The sequence below is a fragment of the Coffea eugenioides genome, chromosome 3 (genome assembly GCF_003713205.1).
Source record: "Coffea eugenioides isolate CCC68of chromosome 3, Ceug_1.0, whole genome shotgun sequence".
Classification (NCBI taxonomy): Eukaryota; Viridiplantae; Streptophyta; class Magnoliopsida; order Gentianales; family Rubiaceae; genus Coffea; species Coffea eugenioides.
The window spans coordinates 8,230,910-8,250,180 of NC_040037.1; the positions used below are offsets into that span (position 1 = coordinate 8,230,910).

The following is a 19,271-nucleotide window of genomic DNA, read 5'->3' on the forward strand; positions in this document are numbered from 1 at the left end:
AGTTCTCATACCAACTTCTGCTAGTAATTATTCGACCAAAATGACCATTTCAAACGTGATGACAAAACAAATCATGAAGTTATGTTGTAGAGTTAAAGTTCACATTACTAAATCAATGCATAATCAAAATTTTGAAGTTCCACCTAACTGTACAAAACCTCCTCCATCATTTCCCTAACAAGAAGCATTTAATGTGGCAATTACATTATGGCCAGTGACTTATCAACTGGATTAGCAAATATGAAACATGATTCACAATGTAACAATTTGACTCAGAAGCTGATTGGACGCAAGGATTGGAGGCTGCATAATCAGTATACTTCCTCCTTGAACCCACGAAAGAATGCCTCCTCAAAAGATTTGACTTTTATCCAATGTCAGATGTCTACTTTGTATTATGAGTTGGAACACTCAGATATATTTTGGTATTCTTGAAGTCATCCAACAGAGGATTGTATCCATCTTTTGTTCTCGTCTTTGAGGGAAGACCGAATTCTTCCATGAAAGATGAAGTATCAAGCTACATGAAGAGTGAAACAGATAAGCAACAGAGCTGCATTATCAGTTTTTCCAATCAAAGACATGATACCCCTATTATTTAATCCAGTTTGTGTGTGTCTGATATTATTTGCAAAGCATGTAATTACATCAAATCATGGAGTGTTTTATGTTCCTTCCAAGATATGTAACTCGTGAATCTGTGAAAGTTCAGCCAATGTTACATGTAAATAGTAATTCTAAACATTAACTTTTCTACCGCACAAACCAAAAGGTAAAGTGAACTCCAGTCCCTTTTCTGATAACATATTTAACCATAAAACAGAGAAAGGAGACCAAAAAACAAAATCCTGTATAGCTTGCAAGCTTCATCTACAAAAGAGCATCTTCTGGTGCATTGGGAATTTTAAAGTAATGAACTGGGGAGGCTTCCAAATGTAATCATCCTTTGCCCAACAAAATTAGTTGCTTAGTACTAATTTGATCTAGTATCTTATTAGGGTACTAGCCTGGCTCCATGTTTGACAACTCTTTACAAATTTATAGAATTGGGTTAATTCATAGGTAATGTGCTAGCTGCAAATTGCATGTGTTAATCGTGTACTTGGCAATGGGTAGTAACAAAATCCAGCTGCCAAAAAAAAAAAATGCATCAATTAGGATCCAACAGAACACAAGACATAGACACTGTCATCATAAATCTAGTCTGACACCAAAATGAGACTGTCAATTTTCTCTAAGTTAGCATTCCTACTATGTGACCTCAACTTTTTCATTACCCTGTGCAAAGAAAACTTCCCAAAGTTTCAGTTATATGCAAGATCTCAGCCTGACACTGTTATACCAGAAACTCAAATCACTTGTGCTTTTATTATATATCTGACTCCCTGGAACTTCAGATGAGGTATCATCAGTCCATCTTCCATCCACCCTTTCCCCCCTCTATGAATATCACCTACTTGAACTTTCCAAGCTGACTTTTGACACTTGACCATAACCAATATGGAACTACTCCGAAAAGGACCAGCCTACTCATTCTGCATTCAGTGCCGCTAAGATAAGATACCAAAACAAAACATCTTTAAATTCTATTGCAACTCACCGATAAGATCTTTAGGCTTAATAATCATGTGTCACACCAAATGCAGGTAAAGAAGTGCAGAATCAGAAAAAACAGGAATTACCGTAAGCGTCCGTCTTTTCTTTCCTTTCTTCGATGATTTATCTTGGTCTGGCTTAAGCCATCCAGAGCAATGATGGTCCATCCGTTCCAAAAGCCAAAAGTCTGTCGGGAAAAATATATCCGCATCACCCTGCAGATAAACAATAGTCAATAAACTTAAACTGCAAGGTCAAAGATAATAATACTAGACAAGGTTAGTATTATGATAGACCTAATGTAATTAAGAAAGGAAGACTAGCAATAGTTGGACATCATCCAATCCGAAAGACACTGTAAATGCACATCCCATTTGCCAATTAATTCTCTTTATTTTGCAGAATTTGTTTATAACTGAATATCTTCTTTTAGACGTGTAGAAGACTGAACAGTTTGTCCAACACTTATTAATGAAGCAGCCGAATTCCAGAATGCGAATTGAAACAATTCAAGGGCTTATCACTGAATAGTCCAGAAAAACTCTACCCAAAGTTGATAATTATACAAGCGAAAAAGTTATGAAACTGTAAAAACTAGAATTTTAGTGCCTAGAATTTTTGCTTCAGCCAACCTCTTTTAACAACAGCACAGAGACAGAGTTATGAGGAATAATTCCCCAATAGCTGAAACATTTAAAATTATCTAGAGGAAGAAAACCAAGGGAAGTTATCATTTTAAGACCTCGGTTACAAGCTTGGTGCCTCAAACATTACAGATAAAACAGCTAAGCACAGAGCCAAAAAACATTTCAAGATGAATCAAAATTATATTTAATTAGAGCAACTTACAGTAAGGATTTTTTTCATGATGGATTTCACTCAGCCTTCCATGCATTTTAGCATCATCATATGTATCAACTAGGCAACTTTAACTCAAAGAAATAACAACAAATCTACCTAGAGAAGGTTCATAAATCAAGTACCAGGTCTTTTATATGTCACTGTTCCACAATAATTCCCTTAAAACTGATTTCATGAGTTCATCGTGATCATATTCCACTTATTCATCATTTCTTTTATATATGCACCAAAACTTTTGTGCTTAGATTGCCAAATCATTTTCAAAAGTGCATGCCGTGTTACATTTTGCAATGACAACAAAATTAGAGTTAACCAACGCTAAGATTACAACCACGAAGCAAAGAAAGGGCAGCAAAAAAGTTATTACCTTTGCATCCATATAGCTTTTATGATCGAAACTCTTACCGTCTCTCTGCAAAAAATGGCTTAAGGTCAAATGAACTAGTAAAGTACGATTCTGATTTGATTCTTTACATCTTTGTTTCACATGATAATAAATCACGTTTTGCATATTGTCTAAGAACAAATCCCTAAGCATGTTCTTCTTTACCAAATCCTTTTGAGATGAGAATCTAAGTATAAAATTAGTGAAAGAACAAATTAATACCAAACAACAAAAAGTTCTTCAGAAAAGAAAAGCATCAAATTCTGGAGCCAAACAAGACTTAATGCATCAAAAATTGTACTTGACAGGATATTAGCATCAGCCTATTCCCGAATTATTGTTGTTTCCTTTACAGCATTGTAATTGAAATGGCTTAATCATAACATGTGACTTCAAATGTGCCTTCTATCATGGAAGATCATTAAACACATGAAGCAAATAATGAGAAACAGACTAAAACAGAGTAGTGACTGGAAGACATATAATGAATTACCTTACTGGAAACCAATGGAGCTCTCTCACCAGGAACTGTAACATCGGGTAGGTAACTGAAATCTGAAGCAATTAAAGACATCTTCGGCAGAGCTCCATGTAAAACCTCCAAAAGTTTCTGAATATTACAGATAAATGGTAAACATGAGCAAATTGCGCAGGAGAAAGATAGAATGAAAAACAAACTTTGTCAATTAGTTTTGGCATAATAACCAAGCAACCAGTAGGTAGCCAACATCGCCGAGGCTTGGGGAAAACTTTAGCCCAGACATTTCTAACCAATGAAGCTGACGTTCTTCCATCAGATTCTTTCTCTAAATCCAAGATCTCCATGCAGCTAGATATTAGTCGATCTTCTACAGGCTTATATAACTCACAGAGTTCTGACCTGTTAATATAGAAGAACAAGAAAATCACGTCCTGCATGGCTGATAACAGTTGTGAAGGCATGACATGAATATACAAACAGCCAAGGCCTCCTAGGCTTAGGTGTTAGGCAATATGAGCACATTTCATTATAGCAGGGCATATCTAAAACATATACAAATACTTTTTAACATCTCATTAACTAGGGTTGATAATTAGTGAAAGGATCAAGATCCAGCAAGCTATTGATTGATTTTCAAAGAAGGAAGAAGCAGAGAGAATACATGGGGTACCTACTCAAATTACAAATGTGAAGGAAAGTAAGAAGTCTAGGCTATGGGGGGAGAGAGAAAAATAGAGGTCACTATTTTCAGAAAGAAAATTAACATGTAACAATCTATAGCTGAATATCATAATTCTAATGTGGTCAAAAAGCAGAAAAAGAACCATTTCTTCCAAACAAAAGAGGTTTAATGCTTTTTAATCAAGTTAGCTATCACAAAAGATAAAACTCCACATCATATTATGTTAGTAAGTAATATGCCTCTACGCATACATGTATGTAAACTGGACTCTAATAAAGTCAAAGAAAACTTTGGAGGATAAGACGTAGGTATCTCCAAAATAAGCACAAGCACATAAGGAAAACCCATATTATCACTTTTAAGTTTTTATCGACTGCCAATATCTATTCCCCTTTCTAGTGATATCCAATTGCAGCCTTCAGCAGGCCAAATGTTCCTAGTATGAAGAAAAAAACATGTGGTCACAACCTGACATATTTGCATAGTACAAACAACACAAGGTAGTTTATGCGTATGCATCTAAATACTTAAAAGTACATTTCACACCTTTCTGCCTGCTTTTCAACCCACACTTCCATCCATGGCGAAAACTGATCTCTAGAATAGATAATATCATGTGGTAGATTATCAAGAACCTGGAAAATCATCAAAATATTTCAGTAATAGCATGCACTTCGATGGTAAAAGTATTCAGGGTAAGAATCATCCTTGCCAAGAATATTTCAGACTTAAAGTAACCAAATTAAAAAGGATAGCTGAAACAGCATGACCCATGTTCAGTTTCTGTTTCTATTATCTCCACTCTTCCTTTGCTTTATTTCAGTGACAGGGAAGAGAGAGAAATATAGATAACTGTTTGCTTGAATCAACATAAAAGAGCTAAAGAATTTATCAAAAGGTATTTTTTCCATAATTCAATTCTAATTGTGCTAGTCAGCTTCCAGTGTCAACATGTGAAGGCATCAAGAGGATTGAGATAGTCATCGTAAAGAGACCTCTAACATAATAACCCAACAAGGTTGTTGATCTGCTTCCCCTGTTTCAACCAAAAAACAACCACCAATAATTGATTATATACCATTTACAGACAGACGAAGGATACTGCAAACCCAATTAACAATCTCAGATTTATTCCATGCATTGATAGATGAAAGTGAGATAAAAGAAATAACAGGCAGAGTTAATACCCCATCCACTACGGTTAGCAGCATCGCGACACTCTACTCTAAACCTTGACAAATGACTTTGAACTGCTCCAACAGTTTCCATCTGCTTCTTAGCCAGTGAAGAACTAATTTCTATAGAGCTGAAGACAATAAACAATATTTAAGTATTAACTACGAAATAATACATTATTTAATCATTTAGCAAGAATAATTCTAATAGGTCCAAACACGCCTCTCAGGCATACATCCCAACATAATAAGCTCAGTAAGCATACAGGTTATGATTTCAATAACTTTTCTCTGCCATCATCACATACATATATGTCAAACTATTGTAGACTCTTGTAGGTGCATTCAACTTGAGATAATCCATAATGCCTTTGGCACAGGTCCCTGATCCCCCTCCAATTTCATATATCTACAGAAAAAAGACAGACAGAAAGCTCTTAAAGCAAATCCTTGAATATCTGTCTAACTACAGAAAGAGAAGTTGATGAATTGATGCATAGATGTAGTCCAGAGCCATAAGCAAAGATATTTATCAATCATTCAGAACTTACAGGTAGATTGAAATTTTAGCAAGGAACTCAAAAGAAGGAAAAAAAGGAAGAGAGAGAGAGAGAGATTGTGGAATTATTGTTTAAGCATATGTTAGGTAGACTGGAGATGTCACTTCCATTTCAAATAACACAATAAGCATTACAGTGAGGAACTCATAAGACGGAAGCAAGACAATTAATACAAATTGAAGGTTACTTAGATATGTGCAACAACAAATATATTATACCAATTTGAATTCATCTGAATTGTACAATACAGCATTGTGTGGCGATATCATCAGCACAAGAAAAAGTTTGCAAGCTAACATATCGTTGCACCTGATACTCCCTTGACCTACAACTTTCCATAGCTTGGGCACCAAGCTACAAACAAGATAACTAGAAAGGTACGTAATAGAATCTAAGTATTCAGGCTCCCAGGCAACAAGTTAGTAGTTTTATACCAAATGAAGTAAACAAATAGTTCAAACCAGACCACTACTGGAGGTAATGACAAAAAATTAGATTGTAAACGAGGATTAGTATCCATGAGAAAATACCAAGCTGAAGCATGTAAGAATCGAATGACTTCCCGGGAAAGCAGCTGGACATACAGATCATCAGCACTAAATGGCCTTTCAAATAATACTGATCCTTTTTATTCTTTGCCAAAGACTTATCAAGATGTGAAATCTCAGAAATTCTAATAGGTCCAGTTGGAACCCATAAATGAATCAACTGGCAGACCGAATTTAAATAAAAGTAGGCATCCTAAACAAAGTACCAACATTTACAGAAGAACAAATGAATAATAGTAAACACTGATGCCATTAAGAGATGGTATTGACTAATCAGAAGTCAAACACTAAGGAACTTACTTTCAGAGGAACTGAAAGATTAGCAGTACGAAGAATAGATTCAGCAATTCCATGAGCATACCAAGGCTACAAAGACAAACATTTCAAGACATGAATCAAATTCTGTAGTCAGAAAGACTGTTGGGAATTTGAGACAGATATATACCTTAAAAAGCTCCACTGGTGTGAACCATGATACCTCATTCTGCTTGTAAACTTTATCCAAAAGCTGCATATAAGCTTTTTGTCCTGAAACATTTCAGAGCTCATAATTTCATGCGAGTTTGTATATATACAAGACATTTGATAGAAGGCTCGTTAAATCGTGATGCAGACAGACCAACTATACGATTTTCTTAAATCTAAACAGCCTCAAATTTTAGAGGACAGGATGAAAACACTACGTCATGAAACAAAGCAAAACCAATGCTCAGCCAGAAAGCACAGAGTCAATGTCACTCACAGCAATAGAGGCTACTGTTGTAACTCTTCTGATGCCTATTGAAACGAGTGATAGGATCACCACATACTGATAATTTCTTATCAGAGTCTAAGAATGAAAGATCAGTCACAACATTTTGTTATCAATCATTAAGTACCTTTAAACTGACCAGTTTGGAAAGAGATGACTTTTAAGAGCAAACCAAGAAAGAAAAGAATTTTCCTCTAATGATGGGAAGCTCAAGTGATTTAAACATCAAGCCCACTACACATGACCTCCTTCTACTTGCCTATGTTTCTTTAATACTCCATTTTCCTTGTCCTTGAACCACTATAAGGACTCTGGTTCATTAATCTAACGCCTAATAGAAAATGTTTCCACTGTGATCAAAAACAAAAACTTCAGGTTTAGCTTCCAATCACTCCTTATTTTTAACCGTCTACACCCTTATTGTTTTTCTATTCAACGTGTTGGACATCCAATCATCAGTAAAAACAATAAAACAACCACAAGAAAGTGCCATTAACAGCACAAAAGACTGATAAGTCACTAAATTCCAACTCAAAATCATGACCAGATTATCAACACCATACACCAGAATCTCAAAAAAATCGCTTCAAGCTAATCAACAAACTAATCAAGAAAGAGGCTTCTGTACCTCCCAGTTTATTGAAATTAATGCTGCTCTCAAGCACCCCAACAGACCTCGATCTTTGCGAAAAATAGCCGTGCTTTGGATCATACAATGCAGCATGAATAAAATCTCTAACCTTCAAACTCAGCCACAATTAAAAAGCAACCATCTTTAGATATCCCATTTCAGAAAAAAAAATATAATAATCCTTATGCCAAAAAACATGCAAACAAAGAAGAAAGTACATTCGAAGTTGAGAGATTACTAGCATTGGGGTATCACCAACAAAATGATGAGTGGAGAATGAAGCAGAAGACTGGAGAGGCAAAAGGGTCCCGCATGAAATCACTACCACAAGAAAACCGTGGAAGTGAATTCAAAGAGAAATTAGCAGAAAAGCAAAGACAATAGAAAGAAATGGTGACTCCCAAAAAGGAAAAAGCCAGAACAGAAAGGTTAAAGGAACTTGAAGCTAAAGGGTACCTTTTGATGAATGGAAAAGAGAGGAAAGATATCCGGGGAAGACAGAACGTCTAATGGCCATTGCTCAATCTGCTACTGCTTTTCTTGGCTCTTCAAAATCTCTTGAAAATGAAAATGAAAATGAAATGATCTTCCTGAGGAGTAGGAACGAAGGAGGGAGTTTTGTGATGCGGGGAGCAGGGTTTTAGAAGGGGTTTCCGGGATGGCACTTCCTAAGTAAACAGTAGGCTAGACGATGTCGTTTTTGTCATGCATCATCCTCATCTATTACTAATTTGTGAGTAATTCAAAATCAAAATAAAAGAGCCAATTTCCAAAGAAAAAAATTCTGAATTTGCAGAAGAATAAAGATGATAATATTAAATATGGTCGATTTTATTATATTTTTAGTAGAATCCAAAAAATTATTTAACATTCTTCACTACTAGTCGATTTTATTAAATGTGATCGATTTTATTAAATGATATTAAATGTGGTCGATTTTATTATATCTTTAACACAATCCAAAAATTAAGATATTTAACAATTCTTCTCCATCAGTCAGGGCTTTTTTCTTCAAAATTGAATTCCATTGATATATCAAAAAGAAAGATTAAGTGTAAGGCTTTTGAGATTTTAACAAAGAAGAAGATGGAGATATACCGAATTATTACGTAAATATGATTTTGCTATTAATTTATGCTATATGATGACGTCAAATATCCAATTGTTAATTTGATTTCAAAAAAATTCAATTTTGAAGACAACGAATACACGAGTACAATGATATGCTCTGTTGATGGACCTAACTGTGGACGTTTTTCTTTTTATCAAACCAATTGGACCGTTGTTTGAGGACTGTTGCTCACTTTTTTTTTCTTTTCATTAAAAAAAATTTGTACCATTACCCGAAATCTTAAATTTTTTCTATAAATAATTTTTTTTCATTTTTCACCCTCATATTTCTTCATTTCTCATATGCTATTACTCATTTCCTTCAACCACTTGTACAATTCCTCAAAGTGCTCTTATTTTCTCATTATGGATGAGAATTTTAATAGTTTTAGGAATATGTTTAATGATCCAAATATAGAAAATTCATTCTCTTCCCAAAATCAAAACCAACAAAATTTTCAAAATTACCCCAATTTTTCATTTTCTGGTATTGCACCAAATTTGCCCAATTCCAATCATCCATCCAATTATCAAAATCCACCAGGTTTTCCATATCCATTTCACATGTATCCGCCGCTTGGTTATTTTAATTAGTCAATGGGGAATCAATATACATCAGAATATTACAACCTTGTTATAGGTTGTGAAGGCTCAAAGACTCTATCAAAAGCAAGGAAGGATTCCGGTTTCGACTGCCCACAAGAAAATACAACACCAACGGAGTCAATTTCAGATTCTCAATTTTCGACTTATCTAACACAACGTGGGGTTGAAAATATTACTCCCACCAATGAATAGATGGAAGAATCTGATGGTAAAAATATGTAATATTATGTCATGGAGTTAAATTAATTCGATAGAGTATTATTAATTAAGTATGAATTATTATGATATCTTCACATTTAAGGTGTCACTATTTGTTTAATAATTGCGTAAAAATATTAATATTTTTTAGGGATAGAAAAATATATATTATTGAAAATCACAAATTAATGATATTAGTTTTTAGAAAATAAAAAATCTGAAAGGTAAACAATTTAATGAAAGTTAATAATTTATTTTTCAAAAAAATGTAATTATTTTAAAAAATTAATCTCATTTATTTATGAGTGATTAGAGATGTGCATTATAAAAATAAATGTTTGATTTGATTGTGGGGTCATGTTATTATACTCTGTTAAGTGTAATTCATTGCGAATAAAAGTGTAATAAGAGTGGAAATAGTAGAATGTTGACATGGTATGTGGATTACACTCTAGAGAGTGTAAACCACTGTGGATATCCTAAATTTGCTGCAACCATAGGGCCAAAAAATATGAAAAATTAAAAAAATGAGTAATAAAAACCATTAAAAATTTTGTTGATTTAGGTAATGCTTTTGTCCTACGTGCCTTCTAACAAAGCAAGAATTGGTTGTTTAAGCTATTGAAAAGGGAAAACGTAATTTGACAAAATTGAGAGAGAGATCAATCATCAAAGAACTAAACAAAAAAAATGAAGAAGAAGAAGAAGAAGAAGAGGAGGAGGAGGACAAATGTTCAAAAGTAATTGCACAAGCTGAGGAAGAATGCAATAATCTTGATTCTTAAGTCATGAGCTATAACACTTCTGAAAGATGCAATGTCCTTGCAAGGTTTCTGCTGTATTTGCTCGCTTCTCCCGTACTAGATAACCAATCCTGTCTAAGCTACAAATTGACTAGAAAATAATTGGAACAATACAGAGACGATTAGCATGGCCTCTGCGCAAGAATGACTATAAAATAATAGTTACCACACTAATCCAATTTCTAAGCTATAGTTCGGCTACTAAAGAATCGTCGAGTTCTGAGTAATCGGAAACCGAACCAAGCCATAGAAGTACCTGCATCTGCAAAGCACAAAACACAAAAAATGGCGAGGATTGTTCATGAGGTTACTTCAATGCTCAAGTTGGTATTTTTTATATCAAACTTTTTCAAGTTGGTATTTTTTATCGTCGAACTTTTTTTAAAAAAAATTTTTGCACGTCATTTTTTACACTATCCTATATTACAATTGCGTTAACACTGTTACCATTCGATGATCTGATATAAACTATTACAAAAACAACAACAACCTGTCAGGGATTTTCCAAATTCATTTGACCATTTGGTTCCTTCGTGCACCCTTTGTGTCTTAATTCTTGTTTCTTTCTTGTCCTTCCTTTTCAAGCAAGGCCTTTATTTTGTTGCATGTATTTACTAACGCCCTCTAGGATCAGCAAATGCTATCAAACTACTTTTACACGTGGAGAAGTTGGAGTCTATTTGAAAGGCGTGTTTTTTGGATGTTTATATAAAGTTTTACTGTAATTTACTATAGAGTCAGTGAAATTTTTTTTTATGTATTTGAGAATTGAAAAAATAATTTTTCTTTTTCTTTTTCTTGTCCTTTTCCGTTTCTTTTTCCTTTCTTCTTCCTCCCTCCCAACTGCCACCGCCTCACCCTCCTCGCCAGTACCGGCAACTCTTTTTTTTTTTTCCTTTCTTTCTTTCCTCCCTCCCTCTCTCTTTCCCTCCTCCTCCCTCTTTCTTTTTCTTCCCTCTCCCTCCTCTTCTTTTCCCCTCCTCCTCCCCCTTCCCCGCAACCCCCCTCCCCTACTCCTCGTGTGATCAGTAGGAAGGGGGAGGGGAGGTTCCGAGGGAAGGAAGGAGGAGGAGGGGGAAAGGAGAGGAGGAGGAGGGAGGGAGGAAAGAAAGAAAAGAAAAAGAAAAAAAACTATCGCCGACACCGGTACGGTGACAAGCAATAGTGCCGGCGGTGCAAGTGGTGGTAAATTGAGGTGTGGGAAGAAAGAAGGGAAAATTTTTTGTGTGTTTGGGTATTTGAGGTGTATATTTAAAAAATTTTCGTGAGATTACTGTAGTTAAAGTCGTTAAAAAATTTGTAAAAGAAAAACTTGGTTCCAAACATATTATTAGTTTAGTAGCCTCCAAATTCTCTAAAGAGAAGAAAGAAGAAAATTTAGTTTAGTAGCCTCCAAATTCTCTGAAGAGAAGATGGAAGAAAAAGCCTTTGCGAAGCTTAGACAAAAAATAGTTCAATTCCATAGATGCAGAGTAAGAAGATTGGACTAATTCTGGAATATATTGGACCATTATTTTTTAAAATAACACCAATTCAAGTGAGTCTGTACATTTAGGGGCCTTAAAATTTGCAAAAAGCTAGTTGCATTCTATACGTACAGATTGTCAACTATGATGGAAAAAAAGAGGTGAAAGTGATCTAATCAAAATCTGCAAATGCACCAGTTTTCCTCATTTTTGTTTTTGGCTTATCAAGCAATATAAGCACAGGCCCAATTTCTTATCATAACTTGATTAAGTACCCCAGGTTTAAGTGTAATTAACATCTATACTAGTAATATTTCATGGTTTGCAAATGGTTTGTTTAGATTTCATTGATAATTGCAGTTTAGATTTAGGCCATTAACCGATAAATAGCATGTTATTGCTTAAATTATTTCATAGTCGGAGTTAAAGGCATAACTGTTGAAATTGCCTATCATTCATACCAACTTTCGTACTGTTTCCATATTGATTGGCTACTTCGCTAGGGTGGGGAAGGGGGCTCTTCTAGGGTTAGGTCGTATGACTAATCCCATTCTTAGGAATTACGGTGCGCAGATGAAATTGAAGCCTGAGAACTAAAGTCTGAAATCTAAAATTTGTAATTTGAATTCTTCGTTAAATTATTGAATTGTTAAGTATTAAATTTGATACATTTGAGTGTATATTATATTAAGTGATAAGTGAAAACTTATTACTTATTTTTTTTAGAGCAAATTTTGTCTAAATAATTCATTCCAACTTAGTTAATTCATATGTTTCATTTTTTTTTATTATCAAACGCACGTCTAAATACGTTAAAATTTAAATTTATTAAATTTAAATATTGAATTGAATTATCAAATACGGAAGAAAATAACAAAGATAAGCCAAGTCATAAACAACTAAAATTCGTGAGCAATAAAGCAAGCTCTATGGTGAAACTTAAAGTTTAAAAATATCCATCCCTAGAACTAGATAATCAGTACTTGTAGGAGTATATGTGATCTCATCAAAATCTGCAAATGCACCAATATTTCTCTTTTTTGTTCTTGGGTTATCAAGCAATATAAACACAGGCTTAAATTCTTATCATTAACTTGATTAAGTACCCCAGGTCTAAGTGCGATTAACCTCTACACTAGCAATGTTTCATGGTCTGCAAATGATTTGTTTAGATTTCATTTTGATAATTGCAGTTTAGATTTAGCAAGCCCTCTGGTTAAACTTAAGTTTAAAATACCCATCTCTAGAACTAAATAATTAGTGCTTCTAGGAGTACTATGTACACACAAATTTGTTTAGTACTGCATAATTGAGCTAATCATAGAATCATTTTACCAAAAAGGTCAAGCACTCTAGCTCATAGGTTCCTTCTTCACATGAGGTCTCATTCATAGAGATAAGGTTCTATATTCCTCTCTAAACAATACCCATTTGTTAATCATGCAATTAGTACTATCAAATCTCTCTCTTCTACTTGTCATCAAAAAAAAAAATCCCTCTCTTCTACTTTTCTCCTAGTTCTCCATTTTTGACTTCTCCCTCTATTTCTCACATACTATAATGCATAAAAAGGCAAGCATTTTGGTTGTATGATGAGAAAAAAGTGTTCCATTTTGAGTGATACTTAATTCAGCCATAATTGACCTATCAACCTTTGATTAAATTGTCGCCTTGTATCTTACAACGAAATAATGTGAGTTCTTACAAAACAAAACACAGTCTATTTAACTCTGATTTCTCATTGAATTTGTTGCATAGCGCTTTGAATACTTCTTTTTTTTTGGTAAATCGTATTGTTCTTCTTTTTTTTATTATTTTTAAATATTTATTTTTCTTTTCTTGAAATTTTTTTCTAGTGTTTTGTGTTTGGTTAGGAGATTATTTGGGATAACTTTTTGAAAAAAATACTGTAGTACTTTTTTGATGTAATATATATAAAATAAAAAGGTGATTGAAAAATATATTAATATCTAATGTAAATAAATTAATATGTATAAATAATGTGTAAATAACTTACGATCCAAACAGACTAATCTCGTTTGTTTTGATATCTCATCATAGCCCTATTTTTTTCCCAATAATAATAAGAAAAGAAATAGTGCCAACATGTCCTGCCATGCCTAGTTCCTAACAGCCACAGACAAGTACAGACAAAGAAACAACACATAGTCACATAGTAACCCCCCAAAAAGCAGAAACTGATGAGTTATGAGTTAAAAAAATACCGAACTCCAAAAGCAAAGAAAACAGTACCCAACAATACTTCGCTGTCCGGTCCTGACTCCTTCCTCTACTCTTTCAGCTCCTTCCTCTTCTCTTCTCCTTCTTTCTTCTTCTTCTTCTTCTCCCCATTCCTCCCCTTCTTTCTCTCTCACACACAACACACACCATCTCCAATCTTCCACTTCTCAAACTCACCTGAAATATCCTTTCTGGGTTTTGAACTTTGGCTAAAAGGGTCCTTCCCAGTGGTTTCCATTTCTCATTTCGTGGAAAAAAATGTACTCTTCGGCTAGGATGCCGATAGTACAGACGCTGCCGTTGGAGGCGGCTAGCGGCGGTGGCGCCGGTGGAGCTGGAGCTGGAGCAGGAGGCGGGGACTATCACATCCATCATCATCACCATCACGGAGGGCCCGGCATGTCTTTAGATGGGACCAACTTGCCTGGGGATGCGTGCCTTGTGCTCACCACTGACCCCAAGCCCCGCCTCCGATGGACCGCGGAGCTCCATGAAAGATTTATTGACGCTGTCACTCAGCTCGGTGGCCCTGATAGTCCGTACCGTCCCCTTGCCTTTCTTTGCTTAAAATTCTGTTACTGGTTTTTTCTTTTGCTGAGAACATTTGTTTAGAAATGAATTTTTTGTGTTTCAAAAATACTCTTTTTTTTCTAAGAGTTTATCTTGATATGAGTAGGAACGGCTTTCTGAATTATGTGGTAATTCGTGCATGAGCTGTTGTACTTGGTCAAATGTAATGAATTTCTGATAATACGTGTGTGCTGTGCATTTTGTTATTCTGGGCATGATCTTATGACTGTATGATCTTAATGCTACCTTTAGTTGTGCGGTAAATTTGTGATTAACTATTCAAGAAATGGTAAAACAATTGTCTTATGGGATGCCTTTAAGGTGATAAAGAGCTTATCTTTTTAATGACCTTGAAACTCATAAAGTGTGGGTTCAAGTTCGGTAAATTACACTTAAATATGATTATCTTCATTATTGTCACCATAGTGGTTGATGTTGATTGATGTCCTATATTCACTAAGTTGGGGTCAAACTTCTCTTTTTCTCTGAATAGTGGCATTTGTTTTTTATAAGTATGATTAGGACAAGACATAGCTATGGACTTCATGATTACCTATCAATTTCTTCCATATCCTTTTTGTTTTTCTTAATTTTGACATTTTCTTTTGACTCGTGTCAAGATCATAATTATGGAATCATAAAATAAGTTTTCTCTTGGCCTCTCCTTTGTTACTAGTAGGAAAAATCATTCAAAATGTCCCATCAGATTATCTTTTTTATTCTTCAATGGACCGTTAAAATATATTGTTTTAAAATATTTTTCATAGCATTTTTAAGAGTGGTCACTTCTTATGAATTTGTGGAGTGGACACAAAAGAAACAGAAGTTAGTCAAATGGGCAAATTATGTTGTCTCCATGTATGCATATGTAATTCTATTTGGGTTCTATTAGTAGACAAATTAGTATGACAGCTGGACTTTGTCATTGCACTTGAAGAATATTCTGGTGCTGTAAGTTCAATATATGGTCAATCAAAAGGTTTATAAACAGATTGTGGCTGTGGCTGTGGCTGTATTAGAGTCCCTGCTACGATTGCAACTATAGATGTTTGCTTCCATCATAAGAAACCTTATAGAACTGCCAATGCTAGTAAACCTGATTTTCATTTTAGCCAATTAAAATTTAATAAACTAATCATTGGATAATAATCCACACTTAGACAAATCTTCCTACCGCTTTCTGTCGCTTAACCTGAAAACTTGAGAATACTTTTCACAGTATTGTATTATGTGAAGATTCTTGTCTGATGGATATTTTTCTGAGAAGTGGCTTGTATTGGTATATAGTTTGAATGTCTCAATATAGAACATTTATGATAGTGTCAAAAAAGGAATGCTACAAGTGATTTGAACTGTCTTTAAGGATTCTAATAGCTGTGAATTTGGATTTTGAAAGATAGAAAGTAGCTCTTGGAATATTTACACACCTTGAAATATAAGCTGAATAATCCCAAGCAATTGTCTAAAAGCTGTAGACTATTTTGTGTAGCTATAATACTTTCAAGTATTGTATCCATTACTTCCCCCAAGCTGATTCTATGGCCTTATATGTACCCTTACATGGATATATCAATAAAAGTTATACCTTATGATGGCATGTTTTGTTGTTCTTCATCTGTGGGTGGCATTAACTTCCTTGTCTGATGGTTAATTTTTGTTCAAAAACATTTTTCTGCATGAATAAGCTCGTCTTGATATTAATCCATTCCACTTTCCAGAGGCCACACCAAAAACAATTATGAGAACAATGGGAGTCAAAGGCCTTACGCTGTATCATTTGAAGTCTCATCTTCAGGTATGGATCTGTCGCTTCCCTCTCCGATCCCACCAAAAAAAAAAGGAAAGAAATGAGAATGTAAAAAGGAAAAACTTCTAAGACTTCCTATGTGCATTTCAAAAATTGATCTAATACATATACAGTTCTTCTAGGCAATACAACATTGGAATCCTACCTGATCTTTGAAGGGAGAAGTTTAAGAGTTTTCCCTGTCAATTTCTCATGGAATCCTGTTTTCTATTTTTTCTTTTTGCAGAAATACCGCCTTGGAAAGCAAGCTTGCAAGGAGACAACTGAAAACTCTAAAGATGGTAATGGTTGAACTTTGACCCTTTTTAACCTGGATCTCTTTTGAAATTCTCTATCCTGCTTTTGCATCATGATGTGTATTATAATAGATATACTGTTAAAACATACCAATAAAGTGTATTTTAGACAAACTACTATGTTGGCATCAGAGGCCAGCGGTCAGGATGTCAAACCTACAAAAGTATACAAAATAAAAGGGAATTAAGTGGTTTTACAAAGAAGTTCCATTATCAATCTCTTTTGGGTTTGGCTGCTTTTTATCTTCCCCTTCAGATTATTTGTTCATTCAACAGTATTATGTTCTTCGAAAACTTTCTAACTTGTATGTCTGTGAGTTTGTTTGACTGCTGTGGGATTTTTCTTGGGGGTGGGTTTTTTTGTTTTTTTTTTTGGGGGGGGGGGGGGGGGGAGGTGTGTGTGGGGTGGGGACACCATATTTCAATTGTCAGAAAGTGCAGAAAGAGATTGTGACTAAAGAACTCTCCCAACAATGATACCTTGCAGATCAAAGAGATCAGAAGGCTAAAACTACTGTTCTACATATTTTTATTCAAATCCACAGGATTATCCAACTTTTTATTTCTGAGGAAGGAAAATATTTGAAAGAGTTCTTGAAAACCCTGTTTTAGGATTATTTAGTGAGCTATGGTACCATAAAAAGGGTAGGTCTATAACTTGTAGGATTTCTAACACTGAACTTGTGTCATAATCATGAATTTCATGCTCTGGAAGTCCATTCCTCCTCTGCCTCTTTGTATTGGATTTGTGGTCTGGGATAGACTTCAATAAATGGTGTCTACTAAGCAAATACGCTATTTAGCAGCAAATGAAAATTGTTAGAATGGATAACTTTAAGGAAATGAACTTGGATAATCTTGATAATACATATTATCATTTGTCTCAGAAAAAGCACTTGAAGTGGTCCAAGTGTTGATATTAAATTGTTGGTTTTGCAGCATCTTGCGTTGCTGAAAGTCAGGACACTGGTTCTTCTACATGTGCTTCATCAAGAATGATTGCGCAAGATATCAATGAGTATGTTGCATTTCTTACTCCTTTCTTCCACCAGTTTTACGTACTACATCATGTTTCACCAGTCTTCCGTCTCTTTGATCAGTGGCTACCAGGTTACGGAGGCTTTGCGTGTGCAGATGGAAGTGCAGCGAAGACTGCATGAACAGCTCGAGGTTAGTCAGAGGTTTTGTTCTGTATCTACGCCATTAACCTGATCATTTACTTCCATTTGTTAAAACAGTTGCTTCCTATTGCACTCACATGCTAATTGCATGTGAGAATTTCCTTCTTTGCACCCTTTTCAGAAAATTGAGTAATGCTATTGGAGTTTCATAATTACTTCTCTTTAGGATAATGCAATAGGCTAAATGCATTATATACTCAATACCATAGATAAGCACATATGCGCATAATTCTTTTGGCAATTTCTATTTCGTAAAACTTGGTTTCTGATTCTAGATGTCTTTCCAACTTTAACCTGTTCAATCAGGTTCAGCGGCGTCTTCAGTTACGCATTGAAGCACAGGGAAAATACCTGCAGTCAATCCTTGAAAAAGCTTGTAAAGCCCTTAATGATCATGCTGTGGCATCCGCAGGGCTAGAAGCAGCTAGGGAGGAGCTATCTGAGTTGGCAATCAAGGTTGCTTCTGATTGTCAGGGTATGACATCTGTTCCTCCTCTATCTGAAGTTGCTGCAGGAATGGAAAACAAAACCCCTTCCAATTTGCCTGCTCGAATTGGTGACTGCTCCATAGATAGCTGCTTGACGTCAAATGAAAGCCCTGTATCTCCTGTTGGTGATGGTTCACAGGCTGCTGCATTGAAGAAACGGGCACGCCGGGTGTTTGGCAACGGGGAGTCTCTGCATTTTGACAACTCCATGCGACAAGTGGAGTGGATGATGACCAACATTGGATGAGTTTCTGATGATTTATATATGAGTGATAAATCATCTGTTCTTTGCTTGTTTCATCGCATTGTGATTCTATCTTGTTGATCTAAGAGATCAGCTTACCTTGCAACAGTCTTATGCATGCCCTTTGTAAATTACTTAGGAAGATTGATTTGGGAGTACTTGAATTTCAAGGTGCCTCCTCCTGTACTTTGACTTCTAAATACCTTTAACTGACCTTGCTGACAAATTTCTTGCTGAATGCAGTTGCTAAGAAACAGATTTCCCACATTTTAGATGTTATCTGTGGTTTCTTAAGAACATTTGGATGCAATATTGAAATGGATTAGAGGAGAAAAATCATTTGCCTAAGAGTGGTTGCTCCTGCAACAAGTTTTTCATTTATTGATCAATATATCTGTAGTAGCTTCGTGCTTAATCATTCTACATTATATACAAGATCGAAATATACAACAATTCTCTGCGTCAAGAGTAATCACCAAGAAATTATTTTGTGTCAATCTGTAACTGTTACAGTTCTAGCTTCTGTTTCTTTTTTTTTTTTTTTTTCCCTCTTGCCGTCAAGATGTACATTGCATATTAACCCATGTATCA

At 35.0% G+C, this 19,271-nt stretch overlaps 2 protein-coding genes and 1 pseudogene across 3 annotated transcripts; 2 read left to right on the top strand and 1 right to left on the bottom strand.

The window, feature by feature from the left end:
- Positions 1–74: 74 nt before the first annotated feature.
- Positions 75–8,222, bottom strand: LOC113766601. Its single transcript, XM_027310777.1, has 14 exons — positions 8,127–8,222; positions 7,909–7,991; positions 7,668–7,779; positions 6,734–6,816; positions 6,589–6,654; positions 5,489–5,589; positions 5,193–5,311; positions 5,001–5,041; positions 4,552–4,640; positions 3,548–3,722; positions 3,336–3,452; positions 2,825–2,869; positions 1,683–1,811; positions 75–520 (listed from the first exon to the last, which is right to left on the bottom strand). The coding sequence occupies exons 1-14, from the start codon at positions 8,185–8,187 to the stop codon at positions 386–388; spliced, it is 1,356 nt and encodes a 451-aa protein (XP_027166578.1). The 5' UTR covers positions 8,188–8,222; the 3' UTR covers positions 75–385.
- Positions 8,223–10,462: 2,240 nt separating this feature from the next.
- LOC113767193 lies at positions 10,463–10,571 on the top strand (annotated as a pseudogene).
- A 3,512-nt stretch (positions 10,572–14,083) lies between these two features.
- LOC113765280 (protein PHR1-LIKE 3-like) lies at positions 14,084–18,945 on the top strand. Of its 2 annotated transcripts, none has more exons than XM_027309400.1 (6): positions 14,084–14,633; positions 16,383–16,459; positions 16,698–16,752; positions 17,707–17,785; positions 17,868–17,937; positions 18,255–18,945. In XM_027309400.1, the coding sequence occupies exons 1-6, from the start codon at positions 14,504–14,506 to the stop codon at positions 18,681–18,683; spliced, it is 840 nt and encodes a 279-aa protein (XP_027165201.1). In that variant the 5' UTR covers positions 14,084–14,503; the 3' UTR covers positions 18,684–18,945. The 2 variants fall into 2 exon arrangements, with proteins under 2 accessions (XP_027165201.1, XP_027165200.1); XM_027309399.1 differs by having other exon boundaries at positions 14,084–14,629.
- Positions 18,946–19,271: the final 326 nt, after the last annotated feature.

What these genes read in the sequence shown, in the direction of transcription:
- LOC113766601 (XM_027310777.1), bottom strand. Translation starts at nt 8,187, where the DNA reads ATGGCCATTAGACGTTCTGTCTTCCCCGGATATCTTTCCTCTCTTTTC. An exon ending in TGCTAACCGTAGTGGATGGG is followed by an intron (nt 5,042 to 5,192) that starts GTATTAACTCTG and finishes TGGTTGAAACAG; the next exon opens with GGGAAGCAGATCAACAACCT. An exon ending in AGAAAAGACGGACGCTTACG is followed by an intron (nt 521 to 1,682) that starts GTAATTCCTGTT and finishes CTCTTCATGTAG; the next exon opens with CTTGATACTTCATCTTTCAT.
- LOC113765280 (XM_027309399.1), top strand. Translation starts at nt 14,353, where the DNA reads ATGTACTCTTCGGCTAGGATGCCGATAGTACAGACGCTGCCGTTGGAG. An exon ending in ATTTGAAGTCTCATCTTCAG is followed by an intron (nt 16,460 to 16,697) that starts GTATGGATCTGT and finishes TTCTTTTTGCAG; the next exon opens with AAATACCGCCTTGGAAAGCA. An exon ending in GACTGCATGAACAGCTCGAG is followed by an intron (nt 17,938 to 18,254) that starts GTTAGTCAGAGG and finishes CTGTTCAATCAG; the next exon opens with GTTCAGCGGCGTCTTCAGTT.